This window comes from Apostichopus japonicus, chromosome 9, assembly GCF_037975245.1.
Source record: "Apostichopus japonicus isolate 1M-3 chromosome 9, ASM3797524v1, whole genome shotgun sequence".
NCBI lineage: Eukaryota > Metazoa > Echinodermata > Holothuroidea > Aspidochirotida > Stichopodidae > Apostichopus > Apostichopus japonicus.
This window is the reverse complement of record NC_092569.1, coordinates 10,708,898-10,724,041: the sequence shown is the minus strand read 5'-3', so window position 1 is coordinate 10,724,041 and position 15,144 is coordinate 10,708,898. Positions and strand designations below refer to the sequence as shown.

Genomic DNA, 15,144 nt, shown 5'->3' with positions numbered 1-15,144 from the left:
CATGCCACGGGAAAGAATGAATTATCACCTACTATTCAATTTATTGATGTTACACACCAAAAAATGCATATTTCTCAGAAAATTTTGGGTGACAAAAGCCTTTCTAAGTGCCACCATTTTACATGTAGGCATCACCAGGATTCCAAAAAAAATTCAAAAGGGGAGGGGGACACCCCCTCCCCTTATACCCCTCCCCCAGGACGGCGATTCGTGGCATGGACCAGCATTTGCCTTCTCAAGAGTTGGGAGCTATGTAAATGTATGAGCATGAGGATTTACAGTTTAACACCATTTTGCAGTTACAGGCTGGTTGTAAGAAATTTATAACCTATGAGAAATAAAATTTCTTGAGAAAGATGATCCCAACTTTGTTTTATAAATATTTTAGAAAATTACATTTTTTTAGAAGTAAATTAACATCACCATTGTACACTTTTGTCGCACCAAATTGCATCTGAGGGCATTCAGCAATAGAAAATTTTCCAAAGGGGAGGGGGGCACCCCCTCCCCTTATGAATTTGTGTTCATGGTGCGGGGAAAGTTGAGGGAAAGGCGTACTTTGTAAGAAGTTGATTAGTGATGGCTATTAGCCGCAAACAAACAAGAGGTTAACAAACCGTTTTATTTTCCCAAGTGCGCTTACCCAAAGTTAAATTTCAAATGCACTTGCATTTCAAATGAAATGGATATGTGTCACTGTAGGCCGGGTAAAAATGGTTCAGTCGAGGGACGCATGCATTCAGCCGGGGAAGGATATACCACTACTATGGGGATACATCCGCCCCCCCCCCCTTGTCTCTCTCTCCCTCTCTCTCTTCAACCTCACCGTACAAGGTTCTTATTAGCACAACCTTGCATATACTTATATACACCGTATTTAGTCTATATATGCCTCAGATGCACCATTTGACGCCTTACGTTTCATATTTTTATATTTTTTACTTGAATGCTGGAGGACCTATACTGCACCTAAAACATGGAAAGGGTGGGACCAATCCCTCATATAATTTTCATATTTTGATTTTGTACTGCATTTTGCTTTGTTCTTTCCTTTTTTGTCCTATTGTGTCTTTAATAAATCCTAATATCGAAGGCGTTATATCAATACGTATTAATTGGTGGCGCTTTTCAACAATATGCTAAATATTGCATTGATTTCCGAATTACAATTAATATTACTTTTGTGTATCGCAATAAGCCTGCTATGCACCAACCATCAGTTAACAATTATCACGTGATGAAAACAAGAAATATTTAAATGCATTCTGAATACATATATTGATTGAAATACTGAAAAATGGGAGAAAATAAAGTTAAATATGCCAATCTGAATCATTGCAGCGATTTCTTAATCTTTCGCGTTCATATCGGCGATCATATAGAAAGGAACTAGAAGGGTTTATCTTATTATCCACGAGTACAATCATTCCAAACAATAGATGTATTTAACATAGTGAAATCTGAGCGGGAGTTGTCATCATTTGACCAAAGCCAAAAGTTAGACTTTTCGAATTACAGTGGCCGAGGAATTTGGAAACATGTCGTGTTTCATTTCCGACAAGAGGTAAACTTACTGTTTTATAATTTTATTAATGGATCGCAACCTGTACGCATTTCATTTCAGTTTTACACTGTTACACAATAGATCCACATATATACCACATAGGTAAGGGGTAGGGTTAGGGTTAGGGTTAGGGTTAGGGTTAGGGTTAGGGTTAGGGTTAGGGTTAGGGTTAGGGTTAGGGTTAGGGTTAGGGTTAGGGTTAGGGTTAGGGTTAGGGTTAGGGTTAGGGTTAGGGTTAGGGTTAGGGTTAGGGTTAGGGTTAGGGTTAGGGTTAGGGTTAGGGTTAGGGTTAGGGTTAGGGTTAGGGTTAGGGTTAGGGTTAGGGTTAGGGTTAGGGTTAGGGTTAGGGTTAGGGTTAGGGTTAGGGTTAGGGTTAGGGTTAGGGTTAGGGTTAGGGTTAGGGTTAGGGTTAGGGTTAGGGTTAGGGTTAGGGTTAGGGTTAGGGTTAGGGTTAGGGTTAGGGTTAGGGTTAGGGTTAGGGTTAGGGTTAGGGTTAGGGTTAGGGTTAGGGTTAGGGTTAGGGTTAGGGTTAGGGTTAGGGTTAGGGTTAGGGTTAGGGTTAGGGTTAGGGTTAGGGTTAGGGTTAGGGTTAGGGTTAGGGTTAGGGTTAGGGTTAGGGTTAGGGATGCACTACTACAGCGTTCAATGTATATGGACATTGTATATTTGATACAGTAATGTAGTGCCGTAAAGCAGTGCACGTTTCAATCCTAAACAACTCCCTGATTTCAACAGAGAGTAACTTTTCGACGGATGTTACTAAAGCTTCATAATATTAGCAGAGTTTAAGCTAAGCAAAGAAACACTAGGCTGTTTCACAGTAATCCGCAAAATCTGTACAATTTTCACTTCCCAATCCTCTTCTCCTGACCCCCCCCCCCCCATCCCCACCGATCCCAACAAAAACCAACTTTCAGTCTCCCATTGATAGTAACGCCGCTAATTATTTTTTAAATATATAGTAACCAAGCAATGTTATAATGTTAAGAGGTACCGTATAGCATAAATACGCGGTCATATGAGCAATGACGTTTATCGAAGTGAACAATTTGATTGGTCGTTTCCGCTATTAATTTCCCAACCTCAATCATAACTGGGGAGTCCATACCTGTGACGCAGGCCGCACTTAAATTGGAGACATAAATAAACATATATCTCTCTCAATTGAGTTATATATAGAAATATAGTGATCGCTGTGCGTCCTTAAAATAACAGGCCCTTAATTGTGTTATTAAAAGTACAATCGTAAATAGCAACGCACTTTGAAATATAGTTAGAATATATGCTATAGACATCACACTGACAGATACTGATAGGTAACAGGTTAAAGGCCCGATGGCACATTCACCATTTTTCAAACAACACTGAATAACTGAAAATGTGCGCTTATAATATTGTCAAAGTTTTCCTTGTTTACTATATAAATATACACACACACACACACACATATATATATATATATATATATATATATATATATATATATATATATATATATATATACCATTAGGTCCCTCAAAGTATGAGCTGCACATTGGACCCCGAAGTTCTCCCTCCCAGTGCGATGAAAATATAGCATTGGATTCCGAAGCCAATTTCGAAAGTAAAAAAAAAATGTAATTTCTAACGCAAAATGCAGCTTTAGACTCACACAAACAGAGCCGCATATTAACACAGATGTTAGACAGTGCCCCTAAAAACCTGTTACACGGCAGTGCCATGTATTCATGGGCGTTTCAACAAGGCGTTTGCTCTCTACTCTCTTTCTTTCAAATAGTATTTTGCATTTGGTCGGCAATTTTAACAAACCTAGCGAGTATTAATCGAACCAAATTTTACAAGAAGATTATAAAAGGAAGGGTATATGGAAATGGGGTTCTTCTAGCCACCCCCTCAGCTAGGGGATGTGTGAAATGTTGTAGTCTGGGGCATATTAGGTTATAAGTTAGGTCTATGAAAAGGTCTATACACAAGGTTGTGTTAGTATATAAGCCTATAAGCAATTTTAAATTTTCGGGGGGGGGGGTACAAAAAAGGGGGTTACACACCTACTTTGGATCGCGCCCTGCAACTAGATTTTTCTGCGAAGCAGAGGTTAATCAGCAAAAAATAAATGCATTCGATTCGACCTTTTTTTTTTTTTTTTAATGTACGTATAAACTGTTCAAATCAGTAGATGAGAAATGTTAAGAGTAACTTGAAACCTTTCATAATTTTCCACGTTATAACATTCGTTTGGTTGAGAAAAAACATGTTTAGTCTATATCATAGTCTACAATGTTAGTGGATTTTACTACTTTAGTAAGAAATAAATAAATAAATTGAATCAAAATCTGTCAAAAAGCTGTTTTCTATTTGTTTTGTGACGAGAGAACATACATACCAGGTACAACGAGCTCTATGATAAATATGCCACAATAACTACAGTAAAAAAAATGCATATATACCGAGGTTTCCTCAACCCCGACCCCGATACAGCTCTTCGACAGACTAGATTTTATACATTTTACAATGGGGCCTGCGGGTATTTATTTTGGTTACAAATGTGATATTGCGCCCTCTATTACATATAGCCTTCCCTGTGCGAATTTATGAAGACAGTTCTTGTGTTTTCTATATTTTGGTTTAACTTGACCGCCCTGGCTGTTTCGGTTTCTCGCAAATATCATTTGGTATAATTTTTGTCAAGAAATTAGTTAACATTATAGCTTTATAATGATACTTGCAACGCACAATTCATTCTAATTGTTTTTACACCAAATTGGTACTAATGTAAACACCATCGATTTGGGGGGGGGTGGGGGCATTTAAAGGAGGATTCTCACAAATAAAAGAAAAGAAATGATGTGGACCGTTTCTAGAGTGGAGCCTCATTTCGTAATGTTTTTAGTCGTCAGTTTCCAGACAGTTTACGAAACTCAACGAGTATTGTTCACGCCCAACCTTGTTGAAGATCACAGTTAATGCACCCTCCAAATCTCTTCACCAAATTTAAAGTTAATTATGGAGTAATTATTGATAGTCTTTTATTCTAAGAAGATGCTTTCCATTAGCAGGAATCGCAAGAACTATCGTAATTCGACAATTCCTCATTTTTTTTTTTTATCATATCTTCCAAAAACTAAACAGATGAAGTTGTTTTGTTACATTTGGCGCAGTTAGTATTACAGACCCCCTCCCCCCTCCTGCAGCACGAAATCTTTGTTCAATGGAATGTAATACAGGCACGAGCTTTCAGCGCTCGTGCTTTATGCGTTAACATTACTAATGATAAAGTATACATTCGAATTTATGTTTCTACAACTGTTAGGGTTAGGGTTAGGGTTAGGGTTAGGGTTAGGGTTAGGGTTAGGGTTAGGGTTAGGGTTAGGGTTAGGGTTAGGGTTAGGGTTAGGGTTAGGGTTAGGGTTAGGGTTAGGGTTAGGGTTAGGGTTAGGGTTAGGGTTAGGGTTAGGGTTAGGGTTAGGGTTAGGGTTAGGGTTAGGGTTAGGGTTAGGGTTAGGGTTAGGGTTAGGGTTAGGGTTAGGGTTAGGGTTAGGGTTAGGGTTAGGGTTAGGGTTAGGGTTAGGGTTAGGGTTAGGGTTAGGGTTAGGGTTAGGGTTAGGGTTAGGGTTAGGGTTAGGGTTAGGGTTAGGGTTAGGGTTAGGGTTAGGGTTAGGGTTAGGGTTAGGGTTAGGGTTAGGGTTAGGGTTAGGGTTAGGGTTAGGGTTAGGGTTAGGGTTAGGGTTAGGGTTAGGGTTAGGGTTAGGGTTAGGGTTAGGGTTAGGGTTAGGGTTAGGGTTAGGGTTAGGGTTAGGGTTAGGGTTAGGGTTAGGGTTAGGGTTAGGGTTAGGGTTAGGGTTAGGGTTAGGGTTAGGGTTAGGGTTAGGGTTAGGGTTAGGGTTAGGGTTAGGGTTAGGGTTAGGGTTAGGGTTAGGGTTAGGGTTAGGGTTAGGGTTAGGGTTAGGGTTAGGGTTAGGGTTAGGGTTAGGGTTAGGGTTAGGGTTAGGGTTAGGGTTAGGGTTAGGGTTAGGGTTAGGGTTAGGGTTAGGGTTAGGGTTAGGGTTAGGGTTAGGGTTAGGGTTAGGGTTAGGGTTAGGGTTAGGGTTAGGGTTAGGGTTAGGGTTAGGGTTAGGGTTAGGGTTAGGGTTAGGGTTAGGAATGCACTACTACAGCGTACAATGTATATGGACATTGTATATTTGATACAGTAATGTAGAGCCGTAAAGCAGTGCAACGTTTCAATCCTAAACAACTCCCTGATTTCAACAGAGTGTAACTTTTCGACGGATGTAACTAAAGCTTCATAATATTAGCAGATTTTAAGCTAAGCAAAGAAACACTAGGCTGTTTCACAGTAATCCGCAAAATCTGTACAACTTTCACTTCCCATCCCTCTCCTCCCGACCCCCTCCCCCATCCCCACCGAACCCAACAAAAACCAACTTTCAGTCTCCCATTGATAGTCACGCCGCTAATTATTTTTTAAATATATAGTAACCAAGCAATGTTATACTGTTAAGAGGTACCGTATAGCATAAATACGCGGTCATGTGAGCAATGACGTTTATCGAAGTGAACAATTTGATTGGTCGTTTCCGCTATTAATTTCCCAACCTCAATCAAAACTGGGGAGTCCATACCTGTGACGCAGGGCGCACTTAAATTGGAGACATAAATATACATATATCTCTCTCAATTGAGTTATATATAGAAATATAGTGATCGCTGTGCGTCCTTAAAATAACAGGCCCTAAATTGTGTTATTAAAAGTACAATCGTAAATAGCAACGCACTTTGAAATATAGTTAGAATATATGCTATAGACATCACACTGACAGATACTGATAGGTAACAGGTTAAAGGCCCGATGGCACATTCACCATTTTTCAAACAACACTGAATAACTGAAAATGTGCGCTTATAATATTGTCAAAGTTTTCCTTGTTTACTATATAAATATACACACACACACACACACACATATATATATATATATATATATATATATATATATATATACCATTAGGTCCCTCAAAGTATGAGCTGCACATTGGACCCCGAAGTTCTCCCTCCCAGTGCGATGAAAATATAGCATTGGATTCCGAAGCCAATTTCGAAAGTAAAAAAAAAATGTAATTTCTAACGCAAAATGCAGCTTTAGACTCACACAAACAGAGCCGCATATTAACACAGATGTTAGACAGTGCCCCTAAAAACCTGTTACACGGCAGTGCCATGTATTCATGGGCGTTTCAACAAGGCGTTTGCTCTCTACTCTCTTTCTTTCAAATAGTATTTTGCATTTGGTCGGCAATTTTAACAAACCTAGCGAGTATTAATCGAACCAAATTTTACAAGAAGATTATAAAAGGAAGGGTATATGGAAATGGGGTTCTTCTAGCCACCCCCTCAGCTAGGGGATGTGTGAAATGTTGTAGTCTGGGGCATATTAGGTTATAAGTTAGGTCTATGAAAAGGTCTATACACAAGGTTGTGTTAGTATATAAGCCTATAAGCAATTTTAAATTTTCGGGGGGGGGGGGTACAAAAAAGGGGGTTACACACCTACTTTGGATCGCGCCCTGCAACTAGATTTTTCTGCGAAGCAGAGGTTAATCAGCAAAAAATAAATGCATTCGATTCGACCATTTTTTTTTTTTTTTAATGTACGTATAAACTGTTCAAATCAGTAGATGAGAAATGTTAAGAGTAACTTGAAACCTTTCATAATTTTCCACGTTATAACATTCGTTTGGTTGAGAAAAAACATGTTTAGTCTATATCATAGTCTACAATGTTAGTGGATTTTACTACTTTAGTAAGAAATAAATAAATAAATTGAATCAAAATCTGTCAAAAAGCTGTTTTCTATTTGTTTTGTGACGAGAGAACATACATACCAGGTACAACGAGCTCTATGATAAATATGCCACAATAACTACAGTAAAAAAAATGCATATATACCGAGGTTTCCTCAACCCCGACCCCGATACAGCTCTTCGACAGACTAGATTTTATACATTTTACAATGGGGCCTGCGGGTATTTATTTTGGTTACAAATGTGATATTGCGCCCTCTATTACATATAGCCTTCCCTGTGCGAATTTATGAAGACAGTTCTTGTGTTTTCTATATTTTGGTTTAACTTGACCGCCCTGGCTGCTTCGGTTTCTCGCAAATATCATTTGGTATAATTTTTGTCAAGAAATTAGTTAACATTATAGCTTTATAATGATACTTGCAACGCACAATTCATTCTAATTGTTTTTACACCAAATTGGTACTAATGTAAACACCGTCGATTTGGGGGGGGGGGGTGGGGGCATTTAAAGGAGGATTCTCACAAATAAAAGTAAAGAAATGATGTGGACCGTTTCTAGAGTGGAGCCTCATTTCGTAATGTTTTTAGTCGTCAGTTTCCAGACAGTTTACGAAACTCAACGAGTATTGTTCACGCCCAACCTTGTTGAAGATCACAGTAATGCACCCTCCAAATCTCTTCACCAAATTTAAAGTTAATTATGGAGTAATTATTGATAGTCTTTTATTCTAAGAAGATGCTTTCCATTAGCAGGAATCGCAAGAACTATCGTAATTCGACAATTCCTCATTTTTTTTTTTTTATCATATCTTCCAAAAACTAAACAGATGAAGTTGTTTTGTTACATTTGGCGCAGTTAGTATTACAGACCCCCTCCCCCCTCCTGCAGCACGAAATCTTTGTTCAATGGAATGTAATACAGGCACGAGCTTTCAGCGCTCGTGCTTTATGCGTTAACATTACTAATGATAAAGTATACATTCGAATTTATGTTTCTACAACTGTTAGGGTTAGGGTTAGGGTTAGGGTTAGGGTTAGGGTTAGGGTTAGGGTTAGGGTTAGGGTTAGGGTTAGGGTTAGGGTTAGGGTTAGGGTTAGGGTTAGGGTTAGGGTTAGGGTTAGGGTTAGGGTTAGGGTTAGGGTTAGGGTTAGGGTTAGGGTTAGGGTTAGGGTTAGGGTTAGGAATGCACTACTACAGCGTACAATGTATATGGACATTGTATATTTGATACAGTAATGTAGAGCCGTAAAGCAGTGCAACGTTTCAATCCTAAACAACTCCCTGATTTCAACAGAGTGTAACTTTTCGACGGATGTAACTAAAGCTTCATAATATTAGCAGATTTTAAGCTAAGCAAAGAAACACTAGGCTGTTTCACAGTAATCCGCAAAATCTGTACAACTTTCACTTCCCATCCCTCTCCTCCCGACCCCCTCCCCCATCCCCACCGAACCCAACAAAAACCAACTTTCAGTCTCCCATTGATAGTCACGCCGCTAATTATTTTTTAAATATATAGTAACCAAGCAATGTTATACTGTTAAGAGGTACCGTATAGCATAAATACGCGGTCATGTGAGCAATGACGTTTATCGAAGTGAACAATTTGATTGGTCGTTTCCGCTATTAATTTCCCAACCTCAATCAAAACTGGGGAGTCCATACCTGTGACGCAGGGCGCACTTAAATTGGAGACATAAATATACATATATCTCTCTCAATTGAGTTATATATAGAAATATAGTGATCGCTGTGCGTCCTTAAAATAACAGGCCCTAAATTGTGTTATTAAAAGTACAATCGTAAATAGCAACGCACTTTGAAATATAGTTAGAATATATGCTATAGACATCACACTGACAGATACTGATAGGTAACAGGTTAAAGGCCCGATGGCACATTCACCATTTTTCAAACAACACTGAATAACTGAAAATGTGCGCTTATAATATTGTCAAAGTTTTCCTTGTTTACTATATAAATATACACACACACACACACACACATATATATATATATATATATATATATATATATATATATACCATTAGGTCCCTCAAAGTATGAGCTGCACATTGGACCCCGAAGTTCTCCCTCCCAGTGCGATGAAAATATAGCATTGGATTCCGAAGCCAATTTCGAAAGTAAAAAAAAAATGTAATTTCTAACGCAAAATGCAGCTTTAGACTCACACAAACAGAGCCGCATATTAACACAGATGTTAGACAGTGCCCCTAAAAACCTGTTACACGGCAGTGCCATGTATTCATGGGCGTTTCAACAAGGCGTTTGCTCTCTACTCTCTTTCTTTCAAATAGTATTTTGCATTTGGTCGGCAATTTTAACAAACCTAGCGAGTATTAATCGAACCAAATTTTACAAGAAGATTATAAAAGGAAGGGTATATGGAAATGGGGTTCTTCTAGCCACCCCCTCAGCTAGGGGATGTGTGAAATGTTGTAGTCTGGGGCATATTAGGTTATAAGTTAGGTCTATGAAAAGGTCTATACACAAGGTTGTGTTAGTATATAAGCCTATAAGCAATTTTAAATTTTCGGGGGGGGGGGGTACAAAAAAGGGGGTTACACACCTACTTTGGATCGCGCCCTGCAACTAGATTTTTCTGCGAAGCAGAGGTTAATCAGCAAAAAATAAATGCATTCGATTCGACCATTTTTTTTTTTTTTTAATGTACGTATAAACTGTTCAAATCAGTAGATGAGAAATGTTAAGAGTAACTTGAAACCTTTCATAATTTTCCACGTTATAACATTCGTTTGGTTGAGAAAAAACATGTTTAGTCTATATCATAGTCTACAATGTTAGTGGATTTTACTACTTTAGTAAGAAATAAATAAATAAATTGAATCAAAATCTGTCAAAAAGCTGTTTTCTATTTGTTTTGTGACGAGAGAACATACATACCAGGTACAACGAGCTCTATGATAAATATGCCACAATAACTACAGTAAAAAAAATGCATATATACCGAGGTTTCCTCAACCCCGACCCCGATACAGCTCTTCGACAGACTAGATTTTATACATTTTACAATGGGGCCTGCGGGTATTTATTTTGGTTACAAATGTGATATTGCGCCCTCTATTACATATAGCCTTCCCTGTGCGAATTTATGAAGACAGTTCTTGTGTTTTCTATATTTTGGTTTAACTTGACCGCCCTGGCTGCTTCGGTTTCTCGCAAATATCATTTGGTATAATTTTTGTCAAGAAATTAGTTAACATTATAGCTTTATAATGATACTTGCAACGCACAATTCATTCTAATTGTTTTTACACCAAATTGGTACTAATGTAAACACCGTCGATTTGGGGGGGGGTGGGGGCATTTAAAGGAGGATTCTCACAAATAAAAGTAAAGAAATGATGTGGACCGTTTCTAGAGTGGAGCCTCATTTCGTAATGTTTTTAGTCGTCAGTTTCCAGACAGTTTACGAAACTCAACGAGTATTGTTCACGCCCAACCTTGTTGAAGATCACAGTTAATGCACCCTCCAAATCTCTTCACCAAATTTAAAGTTAATTATGGAGTAATTATTGATAGTCTTTTATTCTAAGAAGATGCTTTCCATTAGCAGGAATCGCAAGAACTATCGTAATTCGACAATTCCTCATTTTTTTTTTTTTATCATATCTTCCAAAAACTAAACAGATGAAGTTGTTTTGTTACATTTGGCGCAGTTAGTATTACAGACCCCCCCCCCCTCCTGCAGCACGAAATCTTTGTTCAATGGAATGTAATACAGGCACGAGCTTTCAGCGCTCGTGCTTTATGCGTTAACATTACTAATAATAAAGTATACATTCGAATTTATGTTTCTACAACTGTTAGGGATAGGGTTAGGGTTAGGGTTAGGGTTAGGGTTAGGGTTAGGGTTAGGGTTAGGGTTAGGGTTAGGGTTAGGGTTAGGGTTAGGGTTAGGGTTAGGGTTAGGGTTAGGGTTAGGGTTAGGGTTAGGGTTAGGGTTAGGGTTAGGGTTAGGGTTAGGGTTAGGGTTAGGGTTAGGGTTAGGGTTAGGGTTAGGGTTAGGGTTAGGGTTAGGGTTAGGGTTAGGGTTAGGGTTAGGGTTAGGGTTAGGGTTAGGGTTAGGGTTAGGGTTAGGGTTAGGGTTAGGGTTAGGGTTAGGGTTAGGGTTAGGGTTAGGGTTAGGGTTAGGGTTAGGGTTAGGGTTAGGGTTAGGGTTAGGGTTAGGGTTAGGGTTAGGGTTAGGGTTAGGGTTAGGGTTAGGGTTAGGGTTAGGGTTAGGGTTAGGGTTAGGGTTAGGGTTAGGGTTAGGGTTAGGGTTAGGGTTAGGGTTAGGGTTAGGGTTAGGGTTAGGGTTAGGGTTAGGGTTAGGGTTAGGGTTAGGGTTAGGGTTAGGGTTAGGGTTAGGGTTAGGGTTAGGGTTAGGGTTAGGGTTAGGGTTAGGGTTAGGGTTAGGGTTAGGGTTAGGGTTAGGGTTAGGGTTAGGGTTAGGGTTAGGGTTAGGGTTAGGGTTAGGGTTAGGGTTAGGGTTAGGGTTAGGGTTAGGGTTAGGGTTAGGGTTAGGGTTAGGGTTAGGGTTAGGGTTAGGGTTAGGGTTAGGGTTAGGGTTAGGGTTAGGGTTAGGGTTAGGGTTAGGGTTAGGGTTAGGGTTAGGGTTAGGGTTAGGGTTAGGGTTAGGGTTAGGGTTAGGGTTAGGGTTAGGGTTAGGGTTAGGGTTAGGGTTAGGGTTAGGGTTAGGGTTAGGGTTAGGAATGCACTACTACAGCGTACAATGTATATGGACATTGTATATTTGATACAGTAATGTAGAGCCGTAAAGCAGTGCAACGTTTCAATCCTAAACAACTCCCTGATTTCAACAGAGTGTAACTTTTCGACGGATGTAACTAAAGCTTCATAATATTAGCAGATTTTAAGCTAAGCAAAGAAACACTAGGCTGTTTCACAGTAATCCGCAAAATCTGTACAACTTTCACTTCCCATCCCTCTCCTCCCGACCCCCTCCCCCATCCCCACCGAACCCAACAAAAACCAACTTTCAGTCTCCCATTGATAGTCACGCCGCTAATTATTTTTTAAATATATAGTAACCAAGCAATGTTATACTGTTAAAGGACATGTGACACGGAAAACGAAACTCTACTGAACTCTTTATAACGTACAACAATTATCCCAAATCGACTTCGATGGTTTTCGACAGAAAAATCCTTCAGATTCAAAATTGGTGAAATATAACCGCTCATATCAGGCCATCGAATGCCAGCTAATTTCGTATTCATTTTTGATGACGTACGGTATTGTAGCGCAGAACGTCGATGAAGTTGTCACTTCTGCGCAGTATATTTTACTGGACGAATTCACGCTATTACCAGACATCTTTACCGAAAACAAACATGACAGTGCCATATTTTCCTCTCAGTATCGAAGTAGAGAGCTCAGATACTGACGAAAGTAGCGAGAATGATGGTGAGAATATCGCCGATCAACAATATTTACCTGGCGGCGGAGATATCCAGCCTTACATGTACGAGCCAGAAACGGATGATTCCGGTGACGAGAACGATGGCGAGGGCCGTGCTGGAGGAGGAGATGTACAAGGCGATGAAGGTAATCGCCAAAGGAATTTGGACTGGTACGTACTCAAATAATGAAGGATACGTGAGTTAGTCGAACATTCACCCCATTCACCAGTAAATATTTGGGAAATTAAGTGTCCTTTATCACAGTGTCAATATCATTGTTTGCCTTCTGATAAGATTATACTTAGTAATCGAACGCCGCCAGAATGCTTCATCATATCGACCCTAAGCGCGATGCCTATTTGGGCCAGTGTACGTTGTAGTTGTACATACTTATTATAGAAAGCGAAAGTTTTCGTAGGCATGTAGCCTAGGCTAATTTGGACTCAATCGAAGGTTGTTCACTCAATCGTGTAAGTGATCAAGCAGGAATTAGGCAAGCCTGTGGCTGCCAAGGCCTAACATAGTTATGCCTAACGTTAGTTTAGCTGGCTTAGGTCAGTGACAATATGAATTATATTCTATGACCAAGGCCTACATCAGTGGCTTAGGGTACTGTGATTCAGTCACTTAAAGGTCTGTTCAATCTGTGGTTAATTGGTAAATAGATAAATGAAGGAAATTATTGTTTTCCCTGTTTGTTTGCCCATCAATTTTACTCATGATAATGAAACTGTATCTGTATGCAACATTGAGGGTGAACAGAACCTAGGCTTGAATCCATCACAGTACTACAGTGCAGTAGAATAGCTGTTGCTCTAAGAAAAAGTCTGTGCCTTATTTTGAAAGGACATTATTAAGTTATTTTCAGTTTTTAATGCATGTCTTGAAAGGCACAAGTTGTTGGAATGATATCGGAATGAGTATTTGTTTATGGTCAAGCCAATATGAGCCTGCTTATTCCATTAACATAGATTTTGTACGATTAACTGCTCCAATCGACCATGGTACTAACACATAATCACTAATCAGACCACTCTTTTATTTTCTCCTGGTCATCAGAGTGTGGCTTCAATTAGCTGACCAAGCGAATACATGTGGTCTGTTCTTCCTGTTTATCTAATCTTGGGGTAGTGTCTTAGAGAAATAAACAAGGATGATTTGGGCAGTATAAACTTTCAGTAATATTGAACAGTGCATTCTGTCAGTTACAGGCGTTTTTTTTTAATCAAAGATCTCTTACATTCTGAAATTTGGTGGGTTGCACTTGGGCTTTCTTGCAGTGGTTCATGAAATACATGATAGACAGCTAGGGCCCTGTTGAAGTTTCTAACTGCCTCAGCATTGTCGTTCACTAATTTATTACTCTATATACAGTGGTCTTTCTTGTGGTTTACTACTACTACTTCAATCTTCTTTCACATAAAGGTGTACCTGTGGTCATTGTGCCATAATGACAACTGCGAGGGAATGCAGATGCTGCACTGAAATTGATCAGGTGAAAGTTGTTATGGAAGAAGAAGGTGTAGGATGCATCACAACACATCCTGGATTTCATGCTGTCTGTCTTGACAGGTGGGGATTAAGGACAGCATATTTTGCTTACCGCCAACAGTATGGAGAAAATGCAAGAGAGAGCAGTTTACATGAGTAAGATTTATGAAAAACTTGCATTGCTTACACGAATTGCCATAGAAATTTAATGTTATTATAATTTTAGAAGCCTTTAACTACACGGCACCAGTTTTATGCTGAAATGTACAATAAATAAAATGGAATGGGCAGCACTTGTCATTATTGATCATTGAAGAGAGGTACAACTCATGGACTTTAATTCATCTGGGTGGCCAGCACTCAATGTCATGCTTAAAGTGTTCCTCCATTTGGCATTTAAACATTGTAACTAGCATTAGATTACAATTCAAACAGAACTAATGTATGTTTTCAATACACAGCTTGCAAGTATTGGTACTGAACAAGCTTTTTCTCTCTCTTCTTTTCCTTTCTTTTGTATCTGTAGGAAGTATCGACACGTGGCGTATCGACAACTAGTGAGGTTTTGTTGGCAGTTTTTGGGAAAAGATGTCAGGGTGATCCTCCCAGCATGTGCCGTATTAAAAATTAGAGACACTTTTCCATCAGACAACTATGAAGGTTTTAGATTGCCTCGACTGTAAATTTGTGTGTAGTAAATAAACATAACGGTAAATCAAGAGAAGGTGTGTCTCTTTTATTAATGAAAATCTTCATTGGTCATCTACTTTAAAGTGCTGATTTTGTATGGTTTTCTAACATTAAAGAAAGCAAGAAAAAAAAAAATCAGTGACAAAA

The 15,144-nt window shown here is 39.1% G+C and overlaps 1 protein-coding gene across 2 annotated transcripts; it reads left to right on the top strand.

Moving 5' to 3' along the window:
- The first annotated feature begins 12,460 nt into the window (after nucleotides 1-12,460).
- On the top strand, nucleotides 12,461-15,031 carry LOC139973740 (uncharacterized). 2 transcript variants are annotated; one of them, XM_071980590.1, is made up of 3 exons: nucleotides 12,461-12,986; nucleotides 14,242-14,388; nucleotides 14,834-15,031. In XM_071980590.1, exons 1-3 carry the CDS (start codon nucleotides 12,670-12,672, stop codon nucleotides 14,988-14,990), a joined length of 621 nt encoding a protein of 206 aa, XP_071836691.1. In that variant the 5' UTR covers nucleotides 12,461-12,669; the 3' UTR covers nucleotides 14,991-15,031. The 2 variants fall into 2 exon arrangements, with proteins under 2 accessions (XP_071836691.1, XP_071836690.1); XM_071980589.1 differs by having other exon boundaries at nucleotides 14,242-14,463.
- Nucleotides 15,032-15,144: the final 113 nt, after the last annotated feature.